Genomic DNA, 17,258 nt, shown 5'->3' with positions numbered 1-17,258 from the left:
ATTATGATTAGGTTTGCCACATAGAAGGACTTCCTGACATGGCATAGCAGTAGTTAAATGATATAAAATGACTTTTTTCTGATTTTTATATAGAGTTATTTTATATTTTATAATTGTTTCTTCATATTTTTGCAATCCCTTTCTGTTTTAGTCTTAGTGTCATAGTATTTTATCTCTGGAGGATAGATAAATCCTTATGTTGCTGTTAAGTAATTAAAAAGAAAGTGGTGAGATTGTATTATATATGCGTTTACTACTTAACTTCTATGTGCTCCATTTAGATATGTATCTTAAGTTGTGTGGTTGGGAATTTGGAGCCTTTATTTTTAATATTCATCTTTTACAGGTTACGCTTAAAAGCATCACGTCACTAGAAAATTCTTGCCCAATTCCTTTTTTGATTGCATTTTGACAATGTTTTTGACAAGCTGAAGCTTCTAAAGGCTTCAGTTAGTTCACAGACTCATGAGAAGCAATCTGATGTCTTCCAGGAAGTAGGTGTGACCTCTGAAACAGTTTCTCTTCTATGAAATCTAAGATCCAGTCAGATTCAAGAATGAATGTTTGAACTGTTTTCATTCATTTAGCAATTATTTATCTAAAAAGTTTTAAAAGCATGTGTTTTATTGTAAATAGTGATTTAATCTGAATTGCATTTAAATAAGAATTACTAATATGCTTCTGACATTAACCATTTTAAATTAATCTTTTCCTGTCTGCTTTAGTAACATTACATTCTTGTATTTACTCATAATAACAAATAATTATTAGGACTACTCAATTTGTCGTAGTCTGTTTAGATAAAAAGAATTTTAAGAAATTATGTACGGCTTCATATTCTTAGTTCATGCATACACAGTATTTTTGTGTCTTTCGGCTTTTCCCGCTTAGGGGTCACCACAGCTGAACTCCGGTCCGCTAATGATTGGCAGTAGAGTTTTATGTGCTGGCTTGCCGGGCCTAACGCACAACCTTCAACGAAGGAACGCTCGTTCACGCATGTCGTCACACAGAAGACGCTCTGAGAATCGAACGGGCAACGTCTAACTGTGAGGCGACAACGCTACCGCAGCACCACCACAGCAGTCATGCATACACAGTATATTAAATTTAAATTTTCCTTCTCAATATTTTTAATGTACACACAGTTTTCCTTCTGCTTGCTATAAATTTACAGTAGCTAGGAATTTCCACTAGATGTCATGATAGGGTTAGTTTGTGGCTTCTGAGAGAGGGAGAGAAATAGTAAGCTTGGATATACTTTATCCATGCAGAAGGTTATTAAAATATTTCCAAATGTAGAGTGTTTAAATTGTGCATAACCGTTTTAAAAATATATTTGTCGTAATGAATTAAGGAAAGCACTTTTCAGTTTTACTTATACCAGTCTCCAGAAAAATTATAATATTTAACATACATCTATTAACGCCAGTGGGTTGAACAACCTGATGAAAGCTGTAGTGTCAAAAATATTTAATGCTACATAAACCAGATTTTGCATTTATTCAGGAATCCCACTTAGTAACAGAAGATCTAAACAGTTTAACCTTTAAGGATTGCAAGATTTGTAAGTTCAAGCTACATCCGCAAAAGAAGATGTGTCCTAAGTTTACACAGAAAATCAATGAGAATTCCAGAAATAGTTGACTAATTCTCAAGCCTTGATGGTATGCTAGCTTTAGTCATACTAAATCTAGAAAAAAAGATGCAAGCTTTTGCAAACACATATTGGCTACTGGGTATTGGGACTATAACTGTGAACAAAACATTTAGACACTATAACATTGTAGTTTAAAGGTGTGTTACTATTGGCAGGTCATTTTAACTGCATCTTGTCCACCACAAATAGCACAAGCTCTAAGCCCTTCAAGATGCCACTTGAACAACTACATAAAAGACAGAAACCTAATTGACATTGAAGTATTGTCACTAATCTTACAGATTTGGTAGGCAGACCAGCATAGACCAAGCCTTTGGCTCCAAACTCATCATTCAGCAGGAGGGAGGTTCTGGGTAGCCCCACAGCATGAAATTCCTCTTCGAAAAGTGTCTTCCTAATCATAAGACTCCCTTTCTCCCTTCAAGGATCCAAGAAAGACATTATATAATAAGGAAGCATTTTGACTCCACTGAGTCCCCCGTAGCTGATCTGGAGAAGGATGCAGATTCCTTAGTGCTCCTTTCCCACCTCCTTGGGGAAGATCTCCAGATTTTGGAAGTTTATAGAAGGGATGCGTCAGTGGGGGTGCTGGTGTGCACTGTGATCCCTCATCTCCCTCTCTTTTCAGAGGACACTACAGAAAGATTCTTGTCTATCCAGCATTCCGGTTTGATATTCTTCACCGTGAACTTTGTGTCCAGAAGTGCAGTCTGGGAAAGTCTTGATATGCTGGCATGTGTATGTAAAAAGTTGACCGTATCTTATTTCCTTCTGGGAAGTGATATGTTTGGACGGAGTCTCACAAGCCAGCCACTCTTTCTGCAGCTGTTCTGAAGCAATCTCCATCTGCTCATTGCTGTACAGTTTGGCCACCAGACAAGTTTAGATGTAGAGGGATGGACATCTTAAGGAAGCACGTTTTGAACTGTATATTTTGAGTGTGCTTGTCTGTCCAGCACATGTGGTGGATTTTTAAAAGTATGCCTCCAGTGAAATGCACCATAACGTTGCAAAGTTGCTTTGTCAAACCACTACACAGATTGTAGCTGGGCCTACAAAAGAAACGTTTGACCCATTCTGTTTCTATGATCACCAGCCTCAAGATAATGCCACAGAATGTTCATCCTGAAGCTGAAGGACATGGCATTGCTATATGTTATGTGAGGTTCAGATTAGTTAACTTAAACTGTCATTTTCATATATTTGTTATTTAGAGCCCTTGCATTTTCAGGCCAGAAATGAAGGTACATCTAGCTGCAGAGAAGGATAGAAGTTCACTCACCACTGTGAGTGTAAAGGTTTTGGCTGTCTGAACAATCCTTTTTCCAGAATGCAGTAGAGCCGCCTGTAAACATGGTTTTAGACATGGTGCACAGCTGAAGGGCAAGTAGAAGGATAAGAGGAAACCCCAGTGTTCAAGTAGCATCTAGGGACTTCTTAATCTGAGTAGAAAAGGCTCTCTACAGTATTAAAGACCATTCATTTATGGTTAGTGGCAACAGTCCTGTTTTCTTTTCTGATTATCTTTCTCCGTGTACAGTTGCAGACATCTGTTCCTGAACTTGCCTTGTAAGAAAATTATCACAAAGGATGGGTGGATAAGGCAGCAAAGGATGGGTGGATAAGGCAGCATTATCCAGAGGATGCAAGTCCCACCTCACAGACCATCCACATAATCTTTAGACAGTTCAGATCTCCAACTTCCAGCAACAAGAGTGGAGGCATTCAGCCTTCCAGAGCTGTCCATATAGTCCCAGCAAATAGAAAACATCCAGATTTTTCTTTTATCTCTGGTACCTAAAGACCAAGGACCTTAGGCCAGTACTAGACCTCTGCTACCAAAGTAACTTAATAGTCAAAAAGTTTTGTGTGGTTACCATGCAATCTTTCTGTGCTTATAGGAAAGACTGGATGCACTTTTTGGACCTTCAAGATGCTTTAACATCAAAATCACTAAGACATCCAAGAGGATTATTGCTCTTGTGTAGGAAACTTGTTAACAGATCTAGACTATCGCTTACATCAGTTTCTAGGGTGTTCACCAACTTTTATAAGCCACAGTCAGCATTGATTACAAGATGTCTGTAATCAATCATGGAACTTGCATATACTGACTGATATTCTAGTTTTGTACCATTTACATGTGGCAGAGATTTTTTTTAATACTTGAATAATGTTTGATATGTCATATAATGTAGTGGACAGTAATATGTTAGAAGTATTATTTCAGCTTAAGCGAATCTAATGATTATTTAGTAGCTGTTACAGAGGCAACTGAAGCTGTCCAGCCAAATACAAACAGCAAAGGTGAATATCAACACGGAGATGTGAGTCATGCAGACCAGAGTGTAGAATGCCAAGATTCTGTATTTGAGGAGGATGATGAGTTTATTCCACCTTCTCCACCTAGAGGAGTATTTTCCTCACCTTCTTTTATTACTTGTACCAGGTAGGAACATTAACACTCAATCATATTTTTTAATGCATTTTATTGTGATTATTAGCATCATTGCTGTATGCTGTGCTGAGATGCTGCAGACAAACGTCAGGTCTTGTTTAGTGGGACCCTGAGCTTTGTGCTCATTTGTTGGTGATTTAATGCCTTCTTTGTGGTACCTGGCTTAATGCAAACCTTGCAAAATGACCCATAGTTTTGGCACTTTATTTTGGAGTTTGGTATGATGCATCAGTATGAGCAGATGCATTCAGCTTGTCATTGTTGCAACAGAAATAATTTTTGAGACACCTTAATTTTTAGGGTGCCATTTAAGATGCAGAAAGTACAGTTGTGTAAATAAACTTACTATAACATTAGATGTCCAAATGATTTCTGCTGTAGTGGCCTTAGCTATACAAGTTCTATCATACAGGGACATAACAGCAGACCAGTTTCCAAAGCTTTGGGGGGTACCTTCTGTGCTTCTTAACAGTTGGTCATCTTGAGCTGAGTTGACTAAAAAGACAGATTTGGGTGCCAAGCCCTTCAGGGATTTCATGCTGCTGAAGAGTATACTTCTCTGAGGCTTGACTGTCATCCTGTGGTGGTCTTTTACTGTGCATATGAGGAAGAAACCTGTATAAAAAAAAAATGTTTTAAATTGGAAAGTTGTTTTAAAGCTAGGACTTTGTTTTTTTAATTGTCACGAGACTATGTACTTTTAAATGAGAGCACTCCCCTTTCAGTTTGAAAGTAAGTACTTAAAAAAATTTATTTCTGTGGAGAATTTGTCTTTATTACTTGTGTAGGGCTGGCATAATGTTTTATTGTTTTATGTTTTTTTTTTTTTTTTTTTTACTGTTCCTGTAAATGAAAACTCTGTATTTCAAACCATAAGCTACAGCAAATTTGCTGACCGATTAAGTTTAACCCCAGATGCTATGTAGTCCAATCTCGCCTTCATTCTTACCTGTGGGTTCGGAGCTGAACCTCTGCTTCGACTCTGCCATACTCTAGCTCAAAGTCTTCAATTGACTTGTGTCTAAGAGGTATCCCATCTTGCAACAGGTCTATTCCCCAGATGTCATTTGCCGCTCATTAAGCTCAGACGTGGTCTCTCTTTTGGCCGTGGTTAAGTATATTGTTTATAAAATTTTTTATAAACTGTTGACTTGTTGCTCAGAAAAGCTATTTTCATAGCTCTGTGTTTGGAGTCGACCTTTGGAGCCTGTGGGGGGGGTCAGCCTTCGAGGTTATGAGAAGTGTGCTGGCCAGGTCGTCAGCTGCATCCTACGGCACCGATACTCTGCCCCCTCCAGCACCGGTGTCCGTTTCGGATTACTCTCTGTCCATGGGCAACGGAGACCTAAAGTCTCAGGATATCTCCATGAGTGGTCCCCAACTTTCTGACTTCTCCCCAGTGTTTTTGCCTGAGGAGCCCGCCAGAAAGATTGTGTAAGAGGAAACACCTTAACTCCCCGGATGTGTGTCTCACGTCAGATACTGACCTTGAGGAGTCAGATGGGTCCCCAAGTTGTCTTTTGAAGATCTCTTTTTCAGATATCCTGGAGATCTTGAAGCCGAGAGGTGGCTGGCCATCCAAATCCCCTTCTGATGAGTCTGTGTTCCTTAAGGCTTTCTGGTCTCAACACTCCACTTTTTGGGTTTCTCCCCATTTTGATGAGCTATTAGATCTTGTCTGATAAAAGGTGTGGGAAACTCCTGGCGCTGTGGAACTGGTCCCAAGGAGACCAAATAAGTTTTTGTCTGCCCCCTCTGACAAGGGGCACCTATCTAAAGCCGTTCCAGTAGATGCCACAGTGGTGGCAGCGGCCACCAAGAAGGAACTTGCTGAAACTTCGTCTACTGTCCATCCATTTGACAAGAAGTCAAGGGCTATGGACAGGTATGGGAAGCGTGTGTTTACCTCGGCGGCCTTTACATTGCAGTCACTGAACTACTTGACGCATTTTACGAGGCTCCAGAGAGTTGATCTGAAAGAACTAGGAGATTCTCTACAGGGTAACATTTCTGATGCTGTGGCACAGAAGGTCAATGCACAGATGTCTACCCTAAATTCCCTTACCAACTCCTCCATGAGGCTGATCTCTTATGCAGCTGACTGAGCGAGTAGGGCTGCTGGTTCTGGAGTCTCTCTTAGGACACTCTTGGATGTGTCTATGCAGATGTTCTTCATCTCACATTGCTGCAGTCCTTACATATGGGTAGTCCGCTGTCCTCGGTCGGCCCGAATACCAAAGTATTAGGCTGACGTCGGTCAAGGCGCTTAAAACTGACATCAGGACGTCAGGGTACAAAAGCGCATGACCGACGTCATTTCCTCAGTCTTTTTTGCCGCATGGTCCGATGCAGAAGCAGCGTTGCAAGTGCCGTTCGGCGTTCTGAAATTTTTCGAATTCGGAGTTTCAGACCGAATCCAAGTTGGCTAAGTACCCCGTTGGGGAATATTTGGGTTTTTTCTTGCCTCAATATTTTACCGGATGTCAGAAAAAGTGAATAACTGTATTTCTTGTGGGAAACAGATACCGCATAGGGATTATCATTCTTTGTGTATTCCTTGTTTGGGGCCTGAGCACGACGTTGTTGGGTGTCGCTTTTGTGCTAGGTTCAATAAACGCACTATCAAGCGACGGTTAGATTGTGCTAGGCTGGTCTTTGGGAAGCGGTGCAATTACAATATGCCGTCGGATTCTCCGGCGCCCGCTTCTGCGAAGAAGCGCAAAGACAAAGCAGCTAAACCCAGGCAAGATGAGTCGTCCGTTCCGGACGCCGGTTCTTTAGAGGCTTCAGTGGAACCGGTGGTTCCGACGGAGACTTCTCTGGAGTCTCAGGGGGAGACTTTGATTTTGCAGGAGGTGGGCTCTCAGGAGGCAGGTCAGGCTGAAGGGGCTTCTCAAGTTACTGTACTCGCCTCCCTTCCTAGAGTCGTTAGGCCTTCTTCTGTTTCCAAGGCTTCTCCCAGAGGCAGGCCAGTTTTAGCTTCTGTTGGTGTCACTCCTAGTTCAGCAGGGTCTGTGCCTAAGAAGCACATGCTTAAAATGGCAGAAGATTTGATTACTCTGATTAGAGGTTCTTTGCCCCCTCCTGATAAGAGGCCTAGGGTGGAGCCAGAGTTGGGAAGTTTTGAGCAGGTTTCTGATGTTTCTGAGTCTTCAGCTGAAGACTTGCAGGAGTACTCTCCTTATTCTGATTCTGATGCAGATGATTCCACTCCTTCTGCTTCTCCTCCAGAGGATTTTTCTTTTTCAGAGACACTTCATTCTATGAGGGAACATTTTAAGTGGGAAGGTCAGGACTTCTCTGATTCTAGGAAAAGGCTTAGGGAGTTTTTGCTGTTACCCCAGCATAGGCCCTTGGCTATACTCCCTGTTCTGGATGTTGTGGAAGATGTTTTTGCAGAGGCTTCACTTAATCCTGATTCGCTGCCTCCTGCTCCTGTTAAACCGGATAGGTATTACAGGGTGCCTGAGGCTCATAAATATCTTTATAAGAGTCCTAGGGCAGACCCAGAAACTATTAGTCAGGGACCTAAGGGTGTCAAGGCCTCTGTTGTAAAAAATCCGGTTCCTCTAGATAAAGAAGCCAGAGCTTTGGATAGATGGGAAAAGGTCTATACATCTTCTACCTTAGCTATGAGGGCTTTGAATTGCCAGTTTCATATGTTGAAATATCAAAACTTTCTTCTTTCTCAATTGAAGTCTAAGGTGGATGCTCTGGCGGAAGGCATTGAGTGTAAAGAATTACAAGATTTGGTGCATGTCTCTGAACAGGTGGGTAAGCATTCATTACAGTGTGGTTTTGATGCTGTGCAGGCCTCGTCTAGGGTGGCTGCCACTGGCTCAGTTCTTCGCAGGCACGCCTGGCTGAAGGATCAGAATTTATCTGACCATGTTAAGACAAGGATTTTGGATGCTCCTTTGCAGTCTGATGTGTTGTTTGGTTCACCTGTGGAGTCAGTCTTGAAGAAAATGGAAGACAAGGCTAAGTCTATGCAGGCTGTTAAAGATTTTTGCAAGTTCAGCCTCCAGTTTAGTAGGAATTGGCCTGCTAAGGGGTGGACGATCCTTCTTATGATTCTCAGTCTAGGGGTAGATCTAGACGTGGTAGGGGCAGAGCTCAGAGTTCTTTCAGGCCTAGAACAGGGAGTTCACCTGCACAATCTTCGGTGAGGGCAGGGGCCAGTCCTTTCGTAAACAGGCCCAATGACCTACTTTTCAGCTGCCAGATCCTTCTTGCCTGGCAGCACCTTTGGGAGGAAGGTTAGCACTCTTCAAGGAAAATTGGATGTTGATTACCCAAGACAAATGGGTATTGGATATCATACACCAGGGTTACAAGTTTTATTTCCATACCTTGCCTCCTTTCAAAGGCATGCCCGGACGTTCCTCCTCAGCAAAGACTAGAGGCTCGCAAACAAATTTCTCTACTACTTCAAATAGGGGCCATACAACCGGTCCCTCTGCCAGAAGTGGGCCTAAGATTTTATTCTCGCCTGTTTCTAGTACCAAAGAAAGGAAACACGTGGAGACCAATTTTGGATTTATCTATCCTCAACACATATCTGGACATTCCCAAGTTCAAAATGTTGACGTTACAACAGCTTTTACCTCTGCTGGGCAAAGATCACTGGATGGTGACTCTGGATCTCAAGAAGGCTTACCTTCATGTTCCTATCAGGCCCAGTCGCAGGAAGTATCTGCGTTTTCGGGCTGGGACTTCACATTATCAGTTCTCTGCATTGCCCTTTGGCTTATCTACTGCGCCCAGAGTGTTCACGAAGGTTCTGGCTCCAGTGGTAGCTTTCTTCAGACTAAGAGGAATACAGATCTATCCTTATTTGGACGATTGCCTGATTCTGGCCCAAGAAAAGGACGAACTTCTTCATCATTTACAGTATGTGATGGCAGTGTTAAGATGCCTGGGGTATTCTGTGAACGAAATAAAGTCCAGTCTAGTACCCTCTCAGGACATGTGCTTTCTGGGTGTGAGACTGAATACAGCATCCCAGATGGCCTTTTTGACCCCGGACAAACAAAAGAATCTTTCTCTTTACTTCCACCAGTTGTCTCGTCAGTCCAGGCTGACTGCAAGGACAGTCCTTCAAGCCTTGGGGTTCATGGCATCTTGTATTCTGGTACTTCCCAATGCCAAACTGCATATGAGGAAGCTACAATGGTATCTCAAGAATGTATGGACACAGCACTGCCAAGATTTGGACACTGTCATTCAGATAATACCTTGCATTCAAAAGGAATTTTTGTGGTGGGCTCAGGAATGTCACCTAAACAAGGGACTCTCTGTGACCCGGCCAGAGGCGAGTCAGATTTTAACGACAGATGCCTCAGACAAAGCTTGGGGAGCTCATCTAAATAGAAAATGGGTACAAGACACGTGGCCTGCCAGACTTCAACATCTACATATCAACTTGAAGGAGATGTTAGCAGTCCAATTTGCATTGATAGCTTTCAAGGATTTACTTCTTCCAGGGCAGGTGTTGATTCAAACAGACAACACCACTGTCATGTGGTACATCAACAAGCAAGGGGGAACGCGTTCTTATCCTCTATGCAGACAAGCAATGATTTTGTGGGAGACTGCTCTCAGTTTACAGCTAAATCTTCAGGCAAGGTTTCTGCCAGGAGCACAGAACTCCTTAGCAGATGTGTTGAGCAGACAAATTATGGATCCCCACGAGTGGAAATTGGATCCTCATGTATTTCAGAGATTGACAGTGTTATGGGGAACTCCAGACATAGATCTGTTCGCTTCTCCACTAAATTACCAGCTGCCAAAGTTTTGCACAAAAAGGTTTCATCCCACAGCTTGGAAAGTGGATGCTCTCTCTTTCAATTGGAGCAATCTTCACGTGTATGCCTTTCCACCTCTGCCTCTCCTCCCAAAGGTACTGCTGAAGGTCAGACAGGACAAGCCAAACATGATTTTAATAGCTCCAGATTGGCCTCGACAGCATTGGTACCCATTACTGAGAAGTCTGGTACAGGAGCCTCCATGGCCTTTCCTTGATTCCTCACCTGCTGTCTCAGGAGAACAGTCATTTACTCAATGTCAAACTTCATTCTCTACATCTGACAGCCTGGCATATTCTGTTTTAAACCCTGGAGGGTCTCAGCTTCCACAACAAGTTTTGAATGTTATTTTGGAGGTCAGAAGGCCTAGTACAAGGAAAGTTTACGCAGATAAATGGAGGAGATTTTTATTTTGGAGTACAGCAAAGGACTTTGATGTTTCTAAACCTAATTTAAGTGTTGCTCTTCAATACCTTACTGAGTTATTGGACAAAGGTTTGCCCTTCTCCTCTATAAAGGTTCATGCTGCAGCAATTTCTGCTCACTATGACTGTGACCCACCATTATTTTCTCAGCCTTTGTTTAAGCAATTCCTTAGAGGGCAAAGAATATAAGACCCCCACGTAGAGCTCCTACTCCTGCTTGGGATCTCAATTTTGTGTTGGAGAAACTCACTCTACAACCTTTTGAGCCTGCAGCATCGGCAGAGTTGAAATATTTATCATGGAAGACTGCTTTTTGTTGGCCATTACCTCTGCGAGAAGGGTTTCTGAATTACAGGCCCTTATGGCAGTTGAGCCTTTCTTAATTTTCCACAAGGATAGGGTGTCTTTGCACTAACCCTTCTTTTATGCCTAAAGTGGTTTCTAGTATGGCTTTAAACCAAACTATTCATTTGCCTACTTTTTATGCAAACCCCAAAATAAAGGGGAAAGGATTTTGCACACTTTGGATATACACAGACAGTTGCGATATTATTTGAGCAGAACTAAAGGGTTCAGGCAGTCTCAGCAGTTGTTTGTTTCTTTTGCTTTGGGTTCTCAGGGCAAACCTGTTTCAAAACAAACTATTTCTAAGTGGATTGGTTTTGTATTGCTTTCTGTTATTCCCATCATGGTAAGGAGATTCCAGCTGGGATTAGGCCTCATTCCACTAGGGCTACTGCCACTTCTACAGCTTTTTTAAGGGGTGGCTACTAAAGATATTTTGGAAGCAGCTACTTGGAGTTCAGTGCATACTTTCTCTAAGCATTACCACCTTCCACTTTACTCTAAATCTAGGGCTGGATTTGCCACTGCAATTTTACAGGGCATGTTGGCAGCTCCTAATGCTTTATAGTTTTGCCATCCTCCCTTACCTCTGCTTTGGGATTCTACCCATATGTAAGGACTGCAGCAATGTGAGATGAAGAACATAGTACAGTTTTGTACCTACCATAAATGTAGATGTTCGAAGATCCACATTGCTGCAGTCCAATTTACCCTCCCTCCTTCCCCTTTGTTGTTGAAGGTGGTGGTGTGGTTTGTGTTGTACATATTGTAAATATGGTTAGTGCACAGGTGGTTGGTTAGGATGTCCTTCATGGATGCATCTGCAGTCATAACAGCTGGGTTGTCCTGTCGTCAGGCAGCCCTTCAGTCGGCCGGATTCCAAAGTCCGGGTCCGGCTTCGGCTGATGTCGCACTTCACCCGACGTCATCTCTGTGGGTCTTCGGGTATAAAGGCATCAGCCGACGCCATTTTCCTCAGTCTTTCTTGCCGTGGCTCAAGCAGAAGCTGTTCGCAAGTGCCGGTCGGTCGGATCCAGAGATTATTTCACCGAATACTACTTCAAGACTTCTAAAGCTAAGTACCCGTTGGGGACTCTTTCTTGCCTCAGCCGATGTCAGAAAAAGTTAATAATTGTTTAACCTGTGGGAAACAAATACCTCATAAAGATTTCCATTCTTACTGTCTGCCTTGTTTAGGCCCAGCCCACGACGTAGCAGCCTGTTCGGCCTGTGCTTCTTTCAACCGACGAACGCTTAGGCGTCGGTCGGAGTTTGCAGAACAGTTTTCGGTTCTGACTTTGCTTACATTATGTCGCCGGAACCTCCGACTACACTTTCTGCCAAAAACGCAAAGAAAAGACCGACACTCGCGGTCCGCGGTTTCGGCTGAAACCACGCTTAAGCAAACCGCGAGTGTCTCGGTTTCTCGCCAAACCGAGAAAACTGATCTAGGTACAGCCGAATCTATCTCTACAGTTGAGGCCCCTGCTACAACTCTTGAATCGGCCTCTGAAACTTTACCCACTGACTTATCAGACACCATTCCCCTGGATGTCTCTACCCCAGCACGTGGTGCTGCTAGGCCTCCAGCAGCCATGTCCATTAAGGCCTTCGCCAGGGCTAAAGCAGCCAAGACTACCAAATCAGTGCCTGTTAAACCACCCTCAACCAGGCCCTCTTCTAGTTCTCAAATGCTTACTTTGGCAGAAGATTTAATTTCTTTAATTAGAGGATCTCAATCTCACCCAGACAGGGCCTCTCAGCCCCCAGATAAGAGACCTAGGGCAGAGCCCCCTGAGCCAGTGTCCTCTGATGATTCTGCTGATGAATCAGACATTACTGACCAGCCAGAGGCCCTTTCTCCAATTTTGAAGATTCTGATGCTGAAGAATCCATTCCAGCTGCTTCCTCCAGAAGAATTCTCCTTTGGGAAACCTTACATGCCATGCGAGAGCAGTTCCAATGGCAGCAGCAAGATTTCTCAGATTCCCGAAAAAGACTTAGAACCTTTCTGCACCTTCCACAGCACAGGCCCTTAGCTATACCTCCTGTTCTCTCTGTGGTGGATGATGCTTTTAATGATGTCTGCTCTGCTCCAGATTCATTACCCCCAGCCCCTGCCAAACCAGATAGATTTTACAGGGTGCCAGATACACATCACCACCTTTACAAGGCCCCTCTTGCAGACCCAGAAACTATATCCCAGGGTCCCAAGGCAGTAGTCGACCATAGCTAAAACCCTACTCCTTCTGAAAGGGAAGCAAGGTCATTAGACAGATGGGGTAAAAGTATACACTTCAGCTACTCTCTCAGCTAGAGCTTTAAACTGCCAGTTTCACATGATACAATACCAAGAGTTTATGCTTGATCAGTTAATTAAAAAACTAACCACTGATGAATCTCTTGACAAGAAATATGTATTAGAAATGGTAAATAACATACAACAGGTTAGTAACCATTCTTTAAAATGTGGCTATGATGCACTGGAGGCTTCATTTAGATCAGCCATGACTGGCACAGTGATAAGAAGGCATGCATGGCTAAAGGAGCAAGCTCTACGGATCATGTTAAAGCAAAATTGTTAGATGCTCCTATGGATAAGACAAGTTTGTTTGGTGCACCTGCCCAGCAGGTTATGAAGAAAATGGAAGAAAAGGCAAAATCAGTTCAAACTGTTAAAGATTTCCTGCAGGTTCAACCCCAAGGTTTAGCAGGAACTGGCCTGCCAAAAATTGGTCCTTTCCTGACTCCACAAGATTTCAAAGGGGCAGGAATAGACGCTCCAGAGGCAGAAACCAACCCAGAGGAGGTGCCTACAGAGGACGACAGTGGCAAGGTAACAACAGAGGCACAGACACAGCCACTGCCACTACATCAACACAGCCACAGTGACTTACTCCTAAATCCGCCTACCAGGGAACAAATAGCAGCTCCACTAGGCGGAAGGCTAACCTTATTTGCAAAGAACTGGCACCACATAACAAAAGACAAGTGGATTCTACAAATTATACATCAAGGTTACCGATTCCACTTACACTATACCAGTCAAAGAGGAATGCCAAATCTACCTCCAAATCAAAAACAGAAGCTTTACAACAGATAATGGAGTTAGCAAACATGAGAGCTGTGGAAAAGTGCCAACAGCAGAGCAAGGAAAGGGTTCTACTCCAGACTATTCCTAGTTCCAAGAAAGGAAAACAGTTGGAGACCAATTCTCGACCTGTCCACCTTAAATACATACATCATTGTCCCAAAATTCAAAATGCTGACCCTACAGCAACTTCTTCCCATGCTGGGCAAGGAGTGTTGGCTGGTAACTCTAGATCTCAAGGAGGCATACCTGCACGCCCTATTCGACCAATCTGCAGAAGATACCTCAGATTTCTTGCAGGATCAGAGCACTATCAATTCTCAGCATTGCCTTTTGGCTTATCTACTGCTCAGAGTATTCACAAAATGCCTGGCATCAGTAATCGCATACTGCAGACTACAGGAATTCAAATTTACCCATACCTGGACGACTGCCTGCTACAAGGGGACAACAAAAGCAAGTTGACAACAGATTTACAAAGGGTCATTTACTTGCTACAAGCACTGGGATACACAGTCAATCTACAAAAGTCAAGGCTGATACCATCCCAAACAAGGACATTCTTGGGAGCGAATTGGACACAGTAAGACAAATGGCATTCCTAACTACAGAAAAACAAAAGAACTCCCTCTTTACTTTTGGCACTAACAAAGCTGAACAAATTAACAGCAAGAAAGGTTCTGCAGGCCTTGGGCTTCATGGCATCATGCATAATTTTGGTCCCATTTGCCAGACTACATATGAGAAAACTACAGTGGTACCTCACGGAATTTATGGTCCCAACACAGGCACAGCCTAGAAACAGAAATACCACTAATTCCATGCCTAAAACAGGAGTTCCTATGGTGGGCCCAGGCATGCCGGGTCCAACCCAGGCCTTCCCTTTCACAGATGTCAAGCAAGCCAGAGCATTACAACAGACGCTTCAGACCTAGGATGGGGGGCCCATATGCTGGACAAATGCGTACAAGGATTGTGGACTCAGGATCAACTTCACCTGCACATCAACCTAAAAGAAATGCTGGCTGTAAAACTGGCAATCCAAAAGTTCAGACCATTTCTCAAAGAGGGCCAGCTGTTGATAAGGACAGACAACACCACAGTCATGTGGTACATCAACAAACAGGGAGGCACTCATTCATACCCCCTATGCAGAATGACTTTGGAACTGTGGACCCTGGCACTCAGCTACAACATCCAGCTACAGGCAAGATTTGTACCAGGAAAAGAAAATACTCTAGCGGACATATTAAGCAGGACCACATCAGATGCTCACGAATGGCACCTGCACCCGGACATCTTCAGGACCATTTCAAAGAAGTGGGGAATGCCTCAGATAGATCTATTCGCATCACCTCACAATCACCAACTCAAAAAATTCTGCACAAGGACATTCCACCCACTAGCATGGAAAGTGGATTCGCTCTCCTTCAGCTGGAAAGGCCTAACAGCATATGCATTCCCACCTCTTCCCTTGATACACAAAGTACTTCTAAAAATCAAGGAAGAACATCCAAGGATAATCCTGATAGCTCCAAACTGGCCAAGACAACACTGGTACCCACTACTGAGGAGCTTGTCTCGGAACAATATGTGGCCAATACCCTGATGCCTTTGATGCTAACTCAGAACAACTACAGCACCATACATCCAAACCTGAAAACCTTACAACTGACTGCATGGAACATCACATAGCAGCAGCTAATCAAGAACTTTCCCAAAGAGTTAAAGACATTATTCTTGAAGCACGCAGACCTTCAACAAGAAGGAACTACGCTGGAAAATGGAAAAGGTTTGTCATTTGGAGTTCTGAAAGAGGAAAAGATGTGTCAAACATAGATATGCCTAACATTCTGGAGTATCTGGCCGAACTTCTCCATTCAGGCCTGTCCTACTCCTCCATCAAGATACATGCATCAGCTATTTCAGCAGAATACAGCTTTGAACAACCTGTCTTCTCACACCCGTTGCTCAGGCAGTTCCTCAGGGGAATCAAGAATGTAAAACCTCCGAGGAAACCACCATTACCAGCTTGGGACTTAAATTTCGTACTAGAAAAGCTGACACTTTCACCCTTTGAACCGGCAGCAACAGCAGAACTACAACACCTGTCATGGAAAACTGCTTTCCTACTGGCAATCACTTCAGCAAGGAGGGTTTCAGAACTTCAGGCCTTAATGGCAGTGCAACCCTTCCTAATCTTCCACCAAGATAGGGTGTCCATGAGGACTAATCCAACCTTTATGCCTAAGGTGGTATCCAGAGTGTCTTTAAACCAGGCAATCCACTTACCTACCTTCTTCCCCAACCCACAAAACAGAGGGGAAAGAATTCTGCACACCTTGGATGTGCAGAGACAGCTACGCTACTACCTGGACAGAACAAAAAGCAGCAGAAAGTCTGACCAACTTTTTGTGGCCTATGCAACAGGAAGGGAAGGAAAAGCTATCTCCAAACAGACTATCTCCAAATGGATAGGAAATTGCATACGATTCTGTTACTCCTTCCATGGAAAACCAATTCCACAGAACATAAGACCTCATTCTACAAGGGCAACAGCCACTACCACAGCCTTCTTACGAGGAGTGGCTACCAAAGACATTATTGAGGCGGCTACTTGGACCTCCGTGCATACATTTGCCAAGCATTATAATTTACCTCTATATTCAAGATCCCGAGCAGGGTTTGCCACTGCTGTACTGCAAGGGATCCTAAACACACCATAATCTACCTTTTCCTCCTCCCCTAGTTGGCTATGGTACTCTACCCAGCTGTTATGACTGCAGATGCATCCATGAAGGACATAGTACAGTTTTGTACCTACCATAAATGTAGATGTCCGAACTGGATAGCATCTGCAGTCAGGATTACCCTCCCTCCTTCCCCTCTGAGGTACTCCTAGGGTGTTTACCCTCCTAATAGCTAGCTAATGGGGGGGAGTCTTCTATGGTGTATTTGTTTGTATATATGTACATACATGCTTGTGTTGTGTTTACCTCTTTCCTTTTGGAAACATTGGCATCTATCCAAAATTTCAGCCTTCAAGAGGGCTTCTGGCATCTGGGGCAAGAAACACTGAGGAAAATGGCGTTGGCTGATGCCTTTATACCCGAAGACCCACAGAGATGACGTCGGGTGAAGTGCGACATCAGCCGAAGCCGGACCCGGACTTTGGAATCCGGCCGACTGAAGGGCTGCCTGACGACAGGACAACCCAGCTGTTATGACTGCAGATGCTATCCAGTTCGGACATCTACATTTATGGTAGGTACAAAACTGTACTTTTTGCTGGTTTTTGGCTTTGGCCTTTCTTGTTAGGGCCTTCTGACATCTGGGGCAAGAAAAGACTGAGGAAATGACGTCGGTCATGCGCTTTTGTACCCTGACGTCCTGATGTCAGTTTTAAGCGCCTTGACCAACGTCAGCCTAATACTTTGGTATTCGGGCCGACCGAGGACAGCGGACTACCCAT

The 17,258-nt window shown here is 43.6% G+C and overlaps 1 protein-coding gene across 1 annotated transcript in view; it reads left to right on the top strand.

The window, feature by feature from the left end:
• Positions 1–17,258, top strand: part of BLM (BLM RecQ like helicase) — a 1,689,823-nt gene that overhangs the window by 234,345 nt on the left and 1,438,220 nt on the right. Inside the window, exon 4 of the mRNA XM_044077719.1 lies at positions 3,917–4,109. Within this exon, the coding sequence (XP_043933654.1) occupies positions 3,917–4,109 (193 nt within the window). The remainder of the gene's footprint in view (positions 1–3,916; positions 4,110–17,258) is intronic.

The sequence above is a fragment of the Protopterus annectens genome, chromosome 7.part0 (assembly GCF_019279795.1).
Source record: "Protopterus annectens isolate FY-2018-M chromosome 7.part0, PAN1.0, whole genome shotgun sequence".
NCBI lineage: Eukaryota > Metazoa > Chordata > Ceratodontiformes > Protopteridae > Protopterus > Protopterus annectens.
The sequence above is the reverse complement of the archived record's forward strand: the minus strand, read 5'-3'. Positions and strand labels throughout refer to the sequence as shown.